This window comes from Zea mays, chromosome 5, assembly GCF_902167145.1.
Source record: "Zea mays cultivar B73 chromosome 5, Zm-B73-REFERENCE-NAM-5.0, whole genome shotgun sequence".
NCBI classification, from domain to species: domain Eukaryota; kingdom Viridiplantae; phylum Streptophyta; class Magnoliopsida; order Poales; family Poaceae; genus Zea; species Zea mays.
In genome coordinates, this window is record NC_050100.1 from 25,637,089 (window position 1) to 25,652,861 (window position 15,773).

The 15,773-nt window shown below is 43.4% G+C and overlaps 2 protein-coding genes across 3 annotated transcripts; both read right to left on the minus strand.

The window, feature by feature from the left end:
- Positions 1–927: 927 nt before the first annotated feature.
- LOC100193515 (uncharacterized) lies at positions 928–4,310 on the minus strand. 2 transcript variants are annotated; one of them, XM_035967700.1, is made up of 6 exons: positions 4,048–4,310; positions 3,759–3,950; positions 2,735–3,063; positions 2,413–2,514; positions 1,982–2,320; positions 928–1,217 (listed from the first exon to the last, which is right to left on the minus strand). In XM_035967700.1, the coding sequence occupies exons 1-5, from the start codon at positions 4,121–4,123 to the stop codon at positions 2,093–2,095; spliced, it is 927 nt and encodes a 308-aa protein (XP_035823593.1). In that variant the 5' UTR covers positions 4,124–4,310; the 3' UTR covers positions 928–1,217; positions 1,982–2,092. The 2 variants fall into 2 exon arrangements, with proteins under 2 accessions (XP_035823593.1, NP_001353960.1); NM_001367031.1 differs by having other exon boundaries at positions 943–1,217; positions 2,735–3,141.
- Positions 4,311–4,675: 365 nt separating this feature from the next.
- On the minus strand, positions 4,676–14,217 carry LOC100191427 (uncharacterized). The gene is made up of 14 exons (NM_001365488.1): positions 13,577–14,217; positions 12,379–12,478; positions 11,393–11,726; positions 11,011–11,123; positions 9,659–9,787; positions 9,413–9,506; positions 9,232–9,315; positions 8,265–8,379; positions 7,754–8,183; positions 6,942–7,231; positions 6,674–6,818; positions 5,687–5,784; positions 5,505–5,586; positions 4,676–5,211 (listed from the first exon to the last, which is right to left on the minus strand). The coding sequence occupies exons 1-14, from the start codon at positions 14,032–14,034 to the stop codon at positions 5,128–5,130; spliced, it is 2,556 nt and encodes an 851-aa protein (NP_001352417.1). The 5' UTR covers positions 14,035–14,217; the 3' UTR covers positions 4,676–5,127.
- Positions 14,218–15,773: the final 1,556 nt, after the last annotated feature.

Genomic DNA, 15,773 nt, shown 5'->3' on the forward strand with positions numbered 1-15,773 from the left:
TTTCTAACAGGGATCTTTGGAAGCTTAAGATACCTTTAAAAATAAAAGTTTTTATGTAGTGTCTCAAAAGAGGTGTTACTTTAACAAAGGACAATTTTTGTAGCAGATTGGAGACAATAGAACACCTGTTTTTCAGTGTGCTTATGTGACTTTTATTTGGCGTTTGGTACAAATAAGCATATGGATGAGACCTCCTCAAGATACTAATGATATGTTTGGAGACTAGGCGAGGGTTCTACTAGTTAAATCATGTCATTTATTACTAACTGCAGCATCTGCAATTTGTTAAGTGATTTGGTTAAGTAGGAATGATGTGGTTTTCAATAAATCTTCACCTAAATCATGTGTGTAGGTAACCTTTAGAGCAACTTACTGGTGTCGCTTCTAGTCACAACTACAGCTTAATAGTGAGGATCAAAAGTTAATAAAGTTCTCTTGACATAATGTGGAGACGGTGTTGTTACAAATTTTTCGTAATTTCGGATAGAGATCTTGTTTGCGTTTAGCCTTGTAGCCATATAGTACCTTTGGTTACGTTACTGGTGTTCTTTGATGAGGTCGTGTGATGTGTTAAAGCAATATGCTGCCAGGAGTTGTAAACGGCCATAACCTCTTTTGATTTGAGGTCAAGGTCGAACTATATTTCTATTATCTAATATCTAAAAAATCTCAGTCACCGAGACATGTTAGCTTAGCTCGAGGCTAACCTACGGCACCGAACCCATGTTCTACAACAGAAATTAAAACACACAGACATCTAAGTAAATATTTTCAAAAAAAATACACAATTAAAAATTTTGGGCTCCGGTCGGCTAGATATCCACACAGTGAAAGAAATGTTATCCACGGATCTGATGTCCAGCGTATCGCTTTGAAACCAGGTGCTTTTCACAGTGCCTACTATGTGAAAATCCGGGGCAAACTCCATTGAAGGCCTAGTTTGAAAACCTCATTTTCATACTTATCATACACGATTTCCATTTTTCTATGAAAATTTAGTTTTTTTTCCTGAGAAAATAGGGTTCACAAACTAGGCCAAAATGGCAAAATATCACGTGAGCTTCATTTTCCATCCAATGAAGATGGCCTCTGCCTTTTACATTTCTTTGTACTATCAAACCAACAAAAATAAGTAGGGTTTACAACAAATTGAAGACCACATGTTACAACCGCCAATTCACGCCATTTTCCTCCCTCTTGCCTTTACAGGATTACATCTGCAACACATAGAAGACAAAAGTACTCAAAACATGTCATATGTCATGAGGAACACCAAAAGGTACAGACTGCACACTTCTTTAGCAGAAGAGTTGCCATTATATTCATAAAGAAGACAGATTGCACAATGAATAAGCACAAGTGACGTGCTGCATGTCATCTTTTATCCACTATGGGCTAGTTTGAATACACCCATTCCATAGTGATTGTAGAGAATTGAGGAGGAAATAAACTAATTTACCCCTCATTCCCCTCCAATCTCCAATCTCGATGGGGAATCATGGATCCAAACTATCCCTAATACAGCTATGGAAGGAACCGTACGCATAATTGCCTTGTGGTAACTGTGTGAGTGCTAGAAACAAGCCCCCAGTGCATGAACATACATCCGAACCACATAACTGTGAACACTGTCAATATGGACCATCTACTGTTCACCTGCCTGGGGCACTGCATCTGCTGATATCTAAAGTTGCAGCCTAGCATGTTTCATACTCGAGAATGATTCATACTCCTATATCAAAGGAAGGGATGGAAGGACAATGAGCAGGCACAACTCCACTGTTAATCAATAATTCCATTATTTGAAGGGTCTACTCTATTTGATAACAGCCTCAAATATCAGGTCCCGTGCAATTATAGTACATAAAACAAACCTTTTCGAGAAAAAAAAAATAGACACACGTATTCAACAAAGAGCAACCAAGAAATCACAAATTGTCAACCTTCCCAAAAAATCAAGGTAGATAGTTAGCATCAATACCTGCAACGAGCTTTGTCTCAACTCTCAAGTCTTGTGCTCTGAAAAGTCCACTAAAGAATAGACCAAAGCACTCGTTCAGAAGAAAAAACAGACCAAAGCACCCCACTTGCTTTAATGGGCTCCATAACCATGCAGAAGAAGAGTGTCTGCTATCACATTCCTTGCTTCGGAACATAATGTTTCTGCATCATTGCCTTGAATAGGTCGGTGAATAATCACCTTTACCGAACCTGAATTGAGAATTCCTTCCATTCCAGAAGGCATCAATTTCCCAGTTCCGATAAGAGTAATAGCTATCACAGGAGCTCCTGTCTTTGCGGCGACACTGAATGCGCCACGCTGAGAAAAATTATGACAGCATGTCACTGCTCCATGAAAAAGTTAAAACCGTAATGAAAGGAGAAACAGGATATAGTTTGGCAAAACCTAACCTTAAATACACCTAACTTGCCATCTCTACTTCGAGTACCCTCCGGAAAGAAAAATACAGAAGCTCCTTTTCCTACCAAGTCCACACACCGTTTGAGACAATCCTGCATTTCCAAAACCAATGTTATGCAGAACATGGAATGCAAATTGAAATATAGTGTCTATTTGGACAATAGAATTACATACATTTGGTTATTTAGTTTTCAGTTACAAAGCAAAACTGCCTTATATGTGCCTCTAAATAATATAAACAATCCAAAAAAATATAGTTTCATCACAAATTTATCTGAACTATAATCTAAATAGGGATCCATTTATTCATACCAACTGGCTCCTGCTGTCCATACGCCGCAGAGGAATCACACCCAAGAGATACATTGCCCACCCTATAATAGGGAACATAAAGATGCTGGTCTTGCTTATAAATTTGAAGCACCTCCCTAGAGTTAGAAGGGTATAAATATCCAAGAAGCTCTGATGGTTAGCAACATAGACACCAGGACAGCTATTTGGAGGCAGATTCTCCATTCCTTCGACCTCAAGATTGTAGAACATGGAGATTGTCACCGTAGCCCAAATCTTTGCGATGTAGTGCTGTGCTCTCCTACGGTACCGGTCAAATAGCAACACAAGTGGATGAACCACAACCATAGCTACAAACAAAAAGATTGCTGCAACTGCAGTCACCAAATAGAAGCAAACCCCTCTGACTCTTGAAGCCAATTGCTGACCTGTTAAAACAATTTCAAGTTAGCACAAGGAGATCCAATTCTACAGTTTGATACATTGTGGTGTTCTTTGTAGACGATTCAATCCACACAAGCTATTTGTCACCTTGTTGTACATGTGCACATGCTTTCTAATAAACATGAGACACAGCTAGCACCTGCATCTATTGATTCTTCTACGCGCCTGAAACAGTGAAACACAATGGTGCAGCACGGCTATACCATGCTATTTGCTATAAGATGTCTAAAAGGATACACACTGCCAGATGTGTCCCAATTTCAGTTAGATAGGAGGGCCGGTTGTGATCATAGTTGATAGTATTATAATGATAGGAACCAAACGACTCTTTGTTTGCAATTTGAATCTACCGTGATCGTTTAAACCACGGAGCATTAGCAACAGTGATTTAGGGGGGTGTTTGTTTGCGATTACAATCTGCACAGATTGTATAATCCAGATTTCAGCACCCCATAATTTAGGGCATTTAACCTTTTGCGATTATGAAAGGGATCCCTCTCACATTCACTTTATCATAGTGGCAGATTATTTACCTGACATCTCACGGCCATCTTCAAATGAAACGGTTAAAACATTTTAACATACTCAGCAAGGTGGATACCTGGGAGCGCCCGCGTCGAATCCCCAGCTGCCGCGGCGGCTGCGCCACCGGCGACGACATCCGACCGCACAACCATACCTCTCCGGCGGCGCCATCTCGTCGCCAGAACCTGCGTACTCGGGGACCGGAACACCGCCACCGACACCGACACCCGATGCCGCAAGCTCCTCGCGCCACCGCCAACGACAGCCACTACGGACCAACCAAAATAAATCATAAGATAAGATCAGCGCCGTGGCGTGGCTTCCCCCCGGAGAGACAGGCCGGCAGAGAGGCGAGTCGGCGATACCGTGGGCGGATGAGGAGGAGGGGGAAGCGATGGGGAGAGGCGACGCGGCGGGCCCCGGCCGGATGAGCGTCCCCATGGTCGGCCCGCGAAACCAGCCCGTGATCTCGTTCGCGATGGAGTATGGCCGGCGACGCGGACGCGGTGGGGGAGGTGGCGCGCACGTGGCGAACGTGGGATTGGGGTCGGGGTGATGGCTTTCGCTTGAGTTTGAGAGACGAGTGAGGAATGGATAAAATCGTGGCGCGGCGGTCGGTGACGGTGGGTGGCTGGGTGCTTGTGCAGTTGTGCTTGTGTGCGATGGCGAGGCGATCGACCGGCGGTGGGGCCTACCCGGCCGGCAGAACGTGGGTCCAGATGCGCTAAAATCCTTCGAGGTTTTCAAAGTTCCTTGTGTGCGGTTTGGAACTTACCTGGAAGGCCAATGTTTGTAAATTTGTTCACCTGAAACTCCGAAGCTGCCGTAGTGCATGCCAACTAGTACTACCACTTTCAGCAGTGACCTTTTAAGCTCAAGCAACAGAAGACCTGGGTTCTAATTCCCTCAGAACAGTACATAGCAACGAAAGAATTGTGTACACCAGGTTACACCGTTTGCATACAACATGGTCATTTTCTGCAACCGGAAGATGCTTCCAACTAATAGGTTCTTTATACGGAAAAAGAGACATAGTTAAATTACACTACTATTATGTGATATACACTCTTAATTTGTCAGATTGAGGCATGTGTGGTCACTGATTCCATGTGACACGAAAATACAACATGTAAAACAGAGACGAAGAACTGAAGCACCACAACTACATTCCCTATAGCCTACACTGTTATTGTTCCACTCATAATATGGACTACATGATTTCCGGGGGGGAGTGTGTGGAGAAGAAACTAAAGGAGATGCACATGACAGGATCAGAACAGCAGGAGGGGCAAAAGAAAGAATAGAAACACTGTTAGCTCCCAAGCCAGCCTCTGGCATCAATCAATTCGTTGCGCCCTGGCCAGGTGAGGAGCAACACCTGTGTGTGGCTTCGGCTGCACTGCAGAGAGGTCGGTTAATCTGTACAGGGCGCCCTCTTCCAACTTCTATGACTGCCTGCATCTTTCAATGACTTCGGTGACAGCTGAATGTGTTTCCCTTGTCATCATGTTGAGCTGCAGGTGAAATGACTGCAGGAGAACGAGACGGCTGGGTAAATTATGAGCGAAAAAAAAACTAGCTCAAGCCTGTCGCAGAAAGAGAAATCGCGAAAAAAAACAACCAAGAAAATTTTGAAGCTAGAGCAGTCTTGTGATATCTAGTAAACATGCCAGAAAATGAATAATAAATGGATATAAGCTACACAAAGAATAGGGAGAGAGCATCTATGGACATGACAAATTACTGGTTCCCAAAAAGTGGCAGTCCATGTATCTATCCACCGTTGCTTCAGACAGAACGTCTAGAAATTTTGGGGACATACCACAAACTTCTCTAGCACTGGTACAAGAACTTTTAAGTTGTTGTCCGGAAGGCAGCTGGAAATGGCTCCTCGAACCTTCATACTGTGGCAGCAAACATACAGCTCAGAAGCTAACCCGCAGTGGGCCTCAACCTAAAATTATAACAAATTAAGTAAACATTATGAAATAAGGCAGTATGGACCTTTCCGTTGAAAGAAAGGCGAGCACAAGTGCTGCGTAGGCCTCCACGATCATCATTTCGGCTTCGCGTTCTCCTTGCAACAAAGATTCTTCGTCATCCTGAAAATTAGGAAGACATCAAATAAATGGCTCGCGAGGGACATAGGATATGCAGAACACAGCTATATGTTTCTAGGTAGCATGTAGAAATATGACATGTAGATGAAGGCACATTGCTGATTTAATTCCAAATTCCAACAAACATTTTGCCAATCTCTAGTGTCTATAAATAAACATATGTATATTTATATTCCTGGTAATACATCTACATAACCACCAGCTGATACTCTGATTATATTGGCAGATTTATAACAGGATACAAAATAGCAGGGAGATATGATGGTGGTTAAATTGAAGAAATTGCAACTTGTATGAGAAGGGACACATAAAGCAAGGGAAAGTGAAACGACACAACACACTGCCTCATAATAAATGACGGAAAGATGAAGAATTTTTTATAAATATGGAAAGTGAAATATGTCGGATTTATAGAAAGATGGAAACCGATGCTTTTTCCGCACCCTGGTACTGTTTGAAATAGAAAGACAGAGATATTAAATGCATGGTTCATATAAAAAAGAACACTGCTGGATTTGTATTCTAGTGCACACCTGAATTTCTGTTTTCACATGATTGTTTTTTAAATGAGACCTGTACGACAAAGTACATCTATGGTTCATGCTTGCATTATGGATGAGCCAAGTTCTAAGTATGAGTTTTGAGTATATTTCCATGTTTCCACCGAAGATGTGGTTTAGGCTACATATTTTTCCCTATATATATGCCAAGATAGGGCAGCCCATCATTGTTAACATTACACCATGCCCATCAGTTAGAATTGCCATCCGCCAGGTGTGGAAATTTCTATTTTGAAGCAAGTGGGAAGGTGACCATTACCTCGCTTTGTTATGTTGTAAAATATGAAAACATGAGGATTAGATAGAATTACCGGTGATATAGCTTCAGCAGTTTCCCCAGTACTTTGACTCGCTAAGAATATTGAACAGAGAAGGGGTATGACATCCCTCTGTACCTCTTCAGTATCTGGACTTTGAGATAGATTGACAGAAACACGGGCATTCGCAAGTCGTACCCTGTAGCCAGCCAGCCAGGTAGTCAGAATTACAGGCATTGACTAGAGGATGTATAGCAACTTTACAGATCTATGAAAATTTACACGAATGGAGCAAAATGGAGGGAAGGAAAAGGATTCCTACCTATTAAGGTTATCCTTCTCCACAAGGTTGACAAGCAATCCCAATATGGCGACCAGAAAATCAAGTTCATAGGCTCGCAATTGCTTAGTTTTGATTTGGAGTGACTTGCTGTTCTGGGAAGACGACAGATCACCAGAGGATACTCTTTCTTTCATTTGATTGTTACTGTCCATGGAGAAATCAAATGAGGGAAAATGTTTAATGATCAAGGAGGCCATTGTATTAATTCCACCACATGACGCAATTTGTTCGCAACCAGAAGGGTTGTCATTTGCCAAGTTCATAAGAACCTACCACAAAATTAAATTTAGATGTTAGATACATCTCATTGCAAATGTAATACAAACAAGTAGCCCCTCAATAATATGCCACTGGACTGGCCTGCTGCAAAAGATGTTTGTTTGGTAAAGCTGGCTGATCAAAACTTTCACAATAACTAGGCAAAGTAGAAGTAGCAACTAAGCTTAAAACTTGTAAAGTTTTAATTTTGCATAAAGCTCACCCACTGCTCAAGCATAATTTGGTAAAAAAACTATGCATCCGTCAGAAATGGTTAACATTGCTATTGTGGATAACCAGCAGGAGTGAATGTTCTTACGGTGGGTGAATATACAAATTGACACATGGAATAGAACTATAGAAGCACTGATATCTGGAAATTTTGTATAGAAAAATCACGATAATTCACAACCATCTGAAGGATACAGGCACAGCCTCATAATTTTTTATAAAGATTTAAAAGATGCCAGGCAAGAAAAGTTATAGAGGTAAAAACAAGACAAGGAAGATCAAAAGGAAACATGATTCATTACCTTAACTGATGCCAAAAGGCAATCTTCTAAAAGGTTGGACTCATCTGCAGCCTTAGAATCAGAAGTTGCACCTGACTGATTAATACCTTCAGGTTGACATAATTCAGGACTTCCCGTTACTGCAGTGTCACAATCATCCAGCACTAGTTCACCATTAGATCGTTTCGCTCGCTTCTGTGGTGATTTCCTTTTTGGACCAAATGGATCCCAATTTGAAGGTTCTTGATCGGTATCATCAAATGCAAATGGATCATCACCACCATTACTCAAAGCAGTTTGTGCATTTTCTGATAGACGTCGCTTTTTTGCCATTTCTCTGGAGTTCCAATCAGAAGTACGTGCTTTTATAGAAATCCAACCACTTGAACCTCTGGTTGAATTAGCTTTAGAACGGTCCTTTCTTACATTGAGCTTCAAACTAGCACCATTGCTTGAAAAAGATGAACGATTGAGTGTTCATTCTGACTGACAGACAGCACTACTAGAAAAGAGAGTAACATGAGAAGCTTACAATTTGGTGGATGAGCAATCCTGGCACTTGCCATGATGATTCAGTAAAGGACTCTTTTTCTTTGAGTTATTGCACTTGCCATGATGATTCAATAAGTTCAAACATCTACTGTCGGCTGCACAATGTAATGTTCAAAATGTAACTATGTTAAACTTAAGAGGAACAAGTATTATCGGTCTTCACATTAGATCAGAAAGATAACAGAAGAGTTTGTGGTGCCCAGATAGTGTTGCTAACATGTCATGTGCGGTCGCACATATACGCGCCGCAGGCGTGCGCGCGATGTTCGCCGCGCCGCTGAACGCACAGCGCACGCGCTGGAACAGCCAAGCAGTGGATAAGTTTAGAAAGTCAGGATTAGTTGCCTTGTTGGTTGCCTAGAATTTAGGAGTGATTAGCTCCTTGCGGTTCAGATAAGTTTAGAAAGTCAGGATTAGTTGCCTTGTTGGTTGCCTAGAATTTAGGAGTGATTAGCTCCTTGTGGATGCGCAGTTCTCCTGCGCTTTCGAGAAAAAAAAAGGTTAGCTCCTTGCGGTTCAGATTTGGGCCTATATATTGTAATTGGTGGGATGAGGAAATTATGCAGAATATATCACCAATCTAATCTCCCCTTCCCCAACTCTCTCAACTCGGCGTCTTGGGGGCATAACCCAGACAGCAAAGGGCGACGGCGTGGGGGAATAACCCCGCCGGCGACCACGGAACGCAACTACGATCTCCGTAGTCGCGGTCCAGTTACCCTCGGACCAGAGGTCCTTGACATAACACCAGATGGTACATAGATCCTAAAATATATATGGGTAACGAGAATAATGGCACAATTTGATGAAAAATTATAAAACAAGAACAAATGAAAGTTTTGGCATCAACCCTAGTTAGATGGATTGAATTTGAACTAGAAACATACAAGGGTCATAATCATATTGAGGCTCATAACATAGCTATGAAATGAGAGTCGTTTTATTACCAGAGCAAGCCCCATTGCAAACTTTAGTATTTTTTGGGTCTGCTTTTCTTGAAACAGTGGAAGGTTTCTGAAGAAGAGAGAGGGCTGCAGCAACAGGAATAACAATCAGATTCCAAAAGTGGGTTTCGAGCTTTACATTAAAGTCTTGAGCAGTAGTAATATTAAATAAGTATGCAGTTACCTGATAGTAATTCAATAATATTGAGAATGACACCAACAAAAGGAAGTGGGGGGCATTTAGGGCTCAATTTTCGATTCAAGCTGAGCAAATGGGTCTGGAAGGAACAAAATGAGATTATACCTTGTAAAATAATATAGGTAGCACTTAGCAGCAAACAAGGCAACACCATTACAGCAGAGAGCAAAAAAACATAGTAGAGAGCAGCGTGATAGAAGCAAATCGAGCAAACAAGATACTGAAGATTACCTTGTTGTTGTCACTTAGAAATGTGGCATTCTCCAAAATTTTCAAACATTTCAAGAGGAGTGCAGCGCTTTGCAGAGGAGCTCTTTCCTTTCCCTCCACATCCGTAGTGGAGGCATCCTTTACAAGTTTCTAATAAACCAGGCAGATTGTTATTGCAGTCACTTAGCACAAACATTATATTACTAGTGCATATTATTGGAGGAGAATAGAATAGTATTAACCAGAATATGTGTGTAGATACATATAGTAGCACCATAATGGGCTGGATACAAAGCCTAGGCCCAACAGGAATCAACACACTCTAACACATATATGTGTCAAAACAGGTGACATGTAAAGGTGGGGACAAACGATATACAGATCGGCAACCTAAAGATAAAATATGATACTCCTAAACGTCAGTGCTAGAGTACTTGCATATCCAGAAAAGGCAAATGTCAATGGAATTGTAACACTCAACAGAACAAAAAGACATATATGTTGTTTGTTGTGTTTAGTTTCAGATTTTCAGTAAAGAGGTGGTCCATCATCATCTCACCCCTCAAAATCTTGTTTGGTTTGTGTATTGGAATAGGGTGATCCATCATCACCACATTCCTCATATGCACATAATTAGTATATGTATGGAGGATGGATCATCCCACCAAATTCATATATAAATCACATGATGATGGACCACCCCATCAAGGATGAGGTGATTCCTCAAACCAAACACCCCATTATTAATGACTCTATTTGATGGAAGTGCAAAGAATCATCATCTTGGAGTATATAAAAGAGCAGACCCAGTGCCAGAGGGTCCCACATGAGTGAGATCTAGGGAAGGGATAAACCGAGGGAAGCCTTCCCCACAAATGTGGAGAGGTTGCTTCGAACCCGCGACCTTTCAAGGGTATTACTTCATCATTTCTCCAAAGTTCAAATTGTACCGGTAATCACAGTAAGAGTACATTTGAAATCTAAAACTTTTCAATCAAAGCAATTATTGCAACATAACTTTGTCTTGCAACATGTTTTTCACGTTGCTCCAAATAATATTCTTTCAGATTGCAGCTTCAAGTATACTGGAGCATGAATTGTACAAGGCTCAAAAGTAAACCATCCTTTACCATAGCAGAACAAATAATGTCAATTTAATATTCCCTCCGTCCCAAAATAAAATTCGTTTTACCTATTAGTTGATTCATACAATAATTAATGTATTTGTTTTATGTGTGTCTAGATTCATCATCATCCATTTGAACATAGACATAAAAATCAAGAGCTAAAACGACTAATATTTTAGAACGGAGGGAGTGGTTTTTATTTGTATAAACCTATTAGAGAATACATACACATAAATAAGGTCTTACCTCCAGCTCTGAATGGCAATTCACCATGACATTAAAAATATTATCAAGGCCACCCGACTGCCTTAATGTTTCTTTAAAATTTCCTCCAAGTTTCAACACCATCTCAGATGTATCTGTAAAAATGTTGTAGCACTTCAGGAGTGAATGAGTGATGATGGAAAAACCTTGCTACTAAATCAGGTTTATTAAATTAAAAGGTAAGAAAAATACTCAAAGTTCTAAATAAGACAACAATTGATAGCAAGTAAAAGAATAACCAGACAAAATCATACATGTAATGCTGTAAGCTATTACTTAACTTATTGTTTGATTTTATTGCTTTGACTAATAGAACCAGACCTGAAGGGGGATTGTGATCAAGAAATTTGATTAGAGAACTTACCCTCTAATGCAACAGCAGACAAGCACGCCTTTTCCATTGTCAACAAAGCAAGCCACTTTGAACATAGTTCTGGCCTTGTTGTTTTCTTATCATCACTGTCTAGTGGCTTGATCTCTTTGCAGCTTAAGAGGATTTCTTCAACTTTTAAAAGTATGTCCTCTGAACTAGAATCTGCATCCTTATTGGAACTGTTAAGCATCTGAAATTTACTGATTCCAAGAAGTTTGGAACCTATTGATGGCGCTTTGGCATCAACAACATTCACTGGAGGGTTTAATAATTTAAGAAGGAAATGGACACAAGTTTCTGAATCCAGCGAATTATTGTCTTGGACCTGAATAATAACAAAGGAAACAATAAGCTGAACTCATATTGAAGTACTACTACCTGAGTTCCAGAATCTAGTGTCATCAATCAAATTTCTAAAGGTTGGCCTTTTGTATGCCTGTAAGGTTAGAGTTACATAGGTTCACTATATAAAAATATGAAAATATCATTAAAGTTACAGTTAGAATGCCTCCATTAAGTTGTAACAATGGACAAAGCTGCATCTCATAGATAATGAAAAGTCAAAAACTTTATTAAGTAAAAAGAAAGAAAGTGGTGAAAGAGAAGAACCATTGGTTAGTTAACTAGTACAATATTAAAGAGAGTCATTTAGGTCAAACTAATGAAAAAGTTTAAATGACAATACTGCCTGAGATTTATTTCCAACAGATTTCTAGTTAGTTTTTACATTCAAAATATTGAGATTCAATCATGGTGTTTCTTATTTGATTCTTTTATAGAACATGCCAGCCTTGCAATATGAAAACAAGTGGCATTGTAATGTGAAAGAAGTGGTTGCAGCTAAAAGAGAAAACACAAGGGAAATTGATAGCTTTTATCCACCTTGTAATCATCTAGGTGAAGGCAAATTTGAGATAAGAGGTATTTAATATGCATAACAGCATGTGTGATTTAGACAGAGATCAAGAGGTACTCACATCACTTGCCAAAACAAATAAAAGAGCTCCTGCAGCAATAGCGCAGGGAGGATCATCAATGTCCAGAACCAAAATAGCATCGATAATTTGCTGTACCAGTCTACAGGATATAAGAAAAAGAAGCCATTTGTATAAGTAATAGAATGCGAAAAAGGTGACAGATCTAATATTGTGTTTGTTAATTGTTAAATGTTAACATCTTTAGAGCTGGAGAAGTTCTTAGATTCAATAATAATTTAATTATTCTTTTGGACATAGAACATTTGACCTTGCTCCAAGAACTGAAGCCCAGGTCAGACAGAAAAACAGATATCACACACCTTCAAGGCTTCAACTTATTCTAACCAAGTATTATGCTTTTAACTTAAAAATGAAGTACAGCATCAATGTTGGCATAATTGTGAGTGTAAGAGTAAACCTATCAATCTATGATACATTTCAGCTCAAGTGAAACTTTCAGTTTATAAGATAATAATTATTACTGTTCAATCCTGACTGGAAACATGCCCAATTCTCAGAAATCGCAAAGTAAATGTATATGCTTATTGCCTAAGGAGAAAAGTTTAGCTACACCTCAATAATTTCCATTTCTACCAAACAGCATTCTTCAGATAACTTGCCATGATGCTTGAGATGAGCACATATAATTCAGACAAGATAGACCAAATTCTAGGCACAACCGCACAACTAAACACCAACCATGCTACTGTTTCAGGGACCATGCAGGATACAATCTCTCAGCTTAAGAAGGTATCAATCTGCTAGAAATCTTCCTAGGCAACTCAAATGCGTGTGCATACTTCTTAAACACATTTGTAAAATTAGGTTCTAAACCAACGAAAGTGACAATAATGCTTGTTGGAATCAACAGTGTCAGTTCTACAATAATACAGAAAGAGTTCTGGGCAAGGAATTAGCCTACAAACGGGGAACCATTGAACCATAAAACCAATATACTTGAGTTCTGGGCAAGGAATTAGCCATCTATTGCGAAACCAATCAAACAAAGGAAGCCCATGGTCCAAAGGCAGAAAGGTGGTCCCTTTCTCAAGGAAACCCTAGTCTCGAGCCCCAATCGCACAAGAAAACCATCACGCTTCTCGATTTTCCGGTCAAGATTACTAAGAAAGACAAGCAAGAACCTAATTGATGTTATTGGTTGAGCACAAGACAAAAGAGGCGCCTTTGATGCACTCACCCTTGGGACCGGAGCACGCGGCGGCGCTCGGCGGAGGCGCAGATCCCGAGCAGCGCGAGCAGGCTGGCCCGCCGCGTCCGCTTCTGCGCTGCGGGTCGGAGCCCGTCGAGCGCGAACGTGACTTCGTCCACGCTCTCCATCATCTCTCCGTACTCCTCCGCCTCCATCAGCGTTGCCGTCGGCGCCACCGCGGGGGCTTCCGCGAGCTCCCACCCTCCTCTTCTTGCCCCGCGCCGCCGCCCCTCCGGCCGGGGCCGCGGCGGGGACGGAGGTGGGTCCTCGTCGAAGTCCCACATCGAAGAGGACTCCTGCGACGGCGGGAGCGGGAGCGGCTGCGAGGCCGACGACACCAGCAAGTCGGCGGCGTCGTCGCAGTCGAACGCGTCCTGCGAGGACGAGACCCCGCCCCCGCCGTCGGAGAAGGAGCGGGATCTGCGCCCGTACGTTCGCAGGATCATGGCGTCCGCGCCGTCGTCGATGCGCGGCGAGAGATAGGAATTGGGCGTGGCTTGGGTGTGTTCGGGGCGTCGTTTGCTTCGCGTTGCGGCGGATTTGGGAATGAAGTTGTGAGGGGCAGCTGCAGAGCTGCTTGGGGGATTTTGGGGGAGCGAGGAACTCGGCTTCGGCTCGATCAGGTTGTTGTGCCACTGGCGAGTGGGGCCGCGAGATGGATACGGTTTGGTTTGTCTGATTCAGCCGTCGGATTTGTTGGGAAATGGGAACATCACGCCTCAGGTGTCAGAACGGCGGGGAGGGCAGTAGTGGCTCAGAGGCGGTTAGCCGTTGGATCTCCTATCTCTACTAACTATTAAGGGGGAAGTGTAGACTGCCCCCGCCTGAAGCAGCCCGCGCGAACCGGCTGCCCCCAGCGCGAATCCCCTCCCGCAACCCGGCCTCCCTCCCCGTTCGCAAACCACCAGCCACATGCTGCGCAGCTCAACGCCGCCATTTCCGGAGGTAGCTTTGTCCCCTTCCTCCCCAGCCGCGCGAGGATTTCGCCCCGCTCGCCACGCCTTCACAACTCACCCCCATCTGCGAGGCCACCAGCGGGACGACCCTCGCTCCCGACGACCGACTGCTGGAGCCAACTCAAGCAGCCGATCCGCAAGTGGCGCGCGACTATGGAGGCAACCGCGGCGGTGCAGAGGCTGGCCGACCTAGAGGTGCAGCGGCGCCGTATCGCCGAGGTGCGCGCCACGGATCTGCACGAATCCAACCTCGTCTGCTCGGAGCAGCTCGTCGTCGACACTGCGGTGTTCGCGTGCACAACCAACGACGCTGTTCAGATCACCGACATCTCCCTCGAGCTCGCCGTACCGCTTCACCTCACCAAGGAGCTCGTCCAGCGTGGCCCCGCCTCGGTCACGGCTGCGCCCACATCTTCCTCTGTTTCCGTTCGCGAGATGAACCACTTCCACCTGGACACCAACGGCACAAAGCTGCAGCAGCACGTGCAATACTATGCGGAGCCCATCTTCCCCAAGCTCGACTCGGATGGAGAGGCGCGCGTACAGGACCAAGTCATGCACGACACCAGGGGCAACCCATGGGAGTTCTGCCACATCTACCGCGTCCAGCACGACCAACACAAACTCCTCCCCATCGGGTGGAGCAGGAACTACATGGCAGGAGCTCTGGATGAGCAGATCGACGCGTCAGTGAGGCAGCACTGCCTGTGGAACTTGCAAGCCAGCTGGAGGTTCGTGTTCAACTCGTCCAGAGTGTTGGAGGAGAGGTACCTGAAGCAGCCTCTCGGGGACCTAGGCTTCAAGCGCTCATGGCCGGTGGACCCTGTGGCTCCGGAGGCAGACGTCGTGGTTTCATGCGGCGGGCAGGCAGCCGTCGAGCTCGCCGATCTCAGAACGTGGCTTAACATGTTCCTAGAAGGTTCAATTGTCTACACGAGGGCCACCATCGTCTTCATGCGCCGCCCCAACGGTGACCTCATCGTCGGCCTGCGCCACGACGAGGAGGAGGCAGTTCCCAACACCTTGCCCAACAGGTGTTCGATGATTTGCTTCATCCGCGGCCTCGACGTCGGCAGCCACCTGTGGGGGAATAACTCTACTGCTGCTGACCACAACACGACAGGCCTGAGGCTGCTCTGGTGGCTCAAGAACCAGACGTCCTTCCAGATGTCTGGCAGCTGGGACCACTTCATCGCGCTGGGGCACATCTTCATCGTTCTTGAGCCTTT

What these genes read in the sequence shown, in the direction of transcription:
- LOC100193515 (NM_001367031.1), bottom strand. Translation starts at nt 4,123, where the DNA reads ATGGGGACGCTCATCCGGCCGGGGCCCGCCGCGTCGCCTCTCCCCATC. An exon ending in TTCGACGCGGGCGCTCCCAG is followed by an intron (nt 3,142 to 3,758) that starts GTATCCACCTTG and finishes TTGTTTTAACAG; the next exon opens with GTCAGCAATTGGCTTCAAGA. An exon ending in GCAAGTTAGGTGTATTTAAG is followed by an intron (nt 2,321 to 2,412) that starts GTTAGGTTTTGC and finishes AATTTTTCTCAG; the next exon opens with CGTGGCGCATTCAGTGTCGC.
- LOC100191427 (NM_001365488.1), bottom strand. Translation starts at nt 14,034, where the DNA reads ATGATCCTGCGAACGTACGGGCGCAGATCCCGCTCCTTCTCCGACGGC. An exon ending in GAGAAGGATAACCTTAATAG is followed by an intron (nt 6,819 to 6,941) that starts GTAGGAATCCTT and finishes GGCTGGCTACAG; the next exon opens with GGTACGACTTGCGAATGCCC. An exon ending in GCCTTTCTTTCAACGGAAAG is followed by an intron (nt 5,587 to 5,686) that starts GTCCATACTGCC and finishes TTGCTGCCACAG; the next exon opens with TATGAAGGTTCGAGGAGCCA.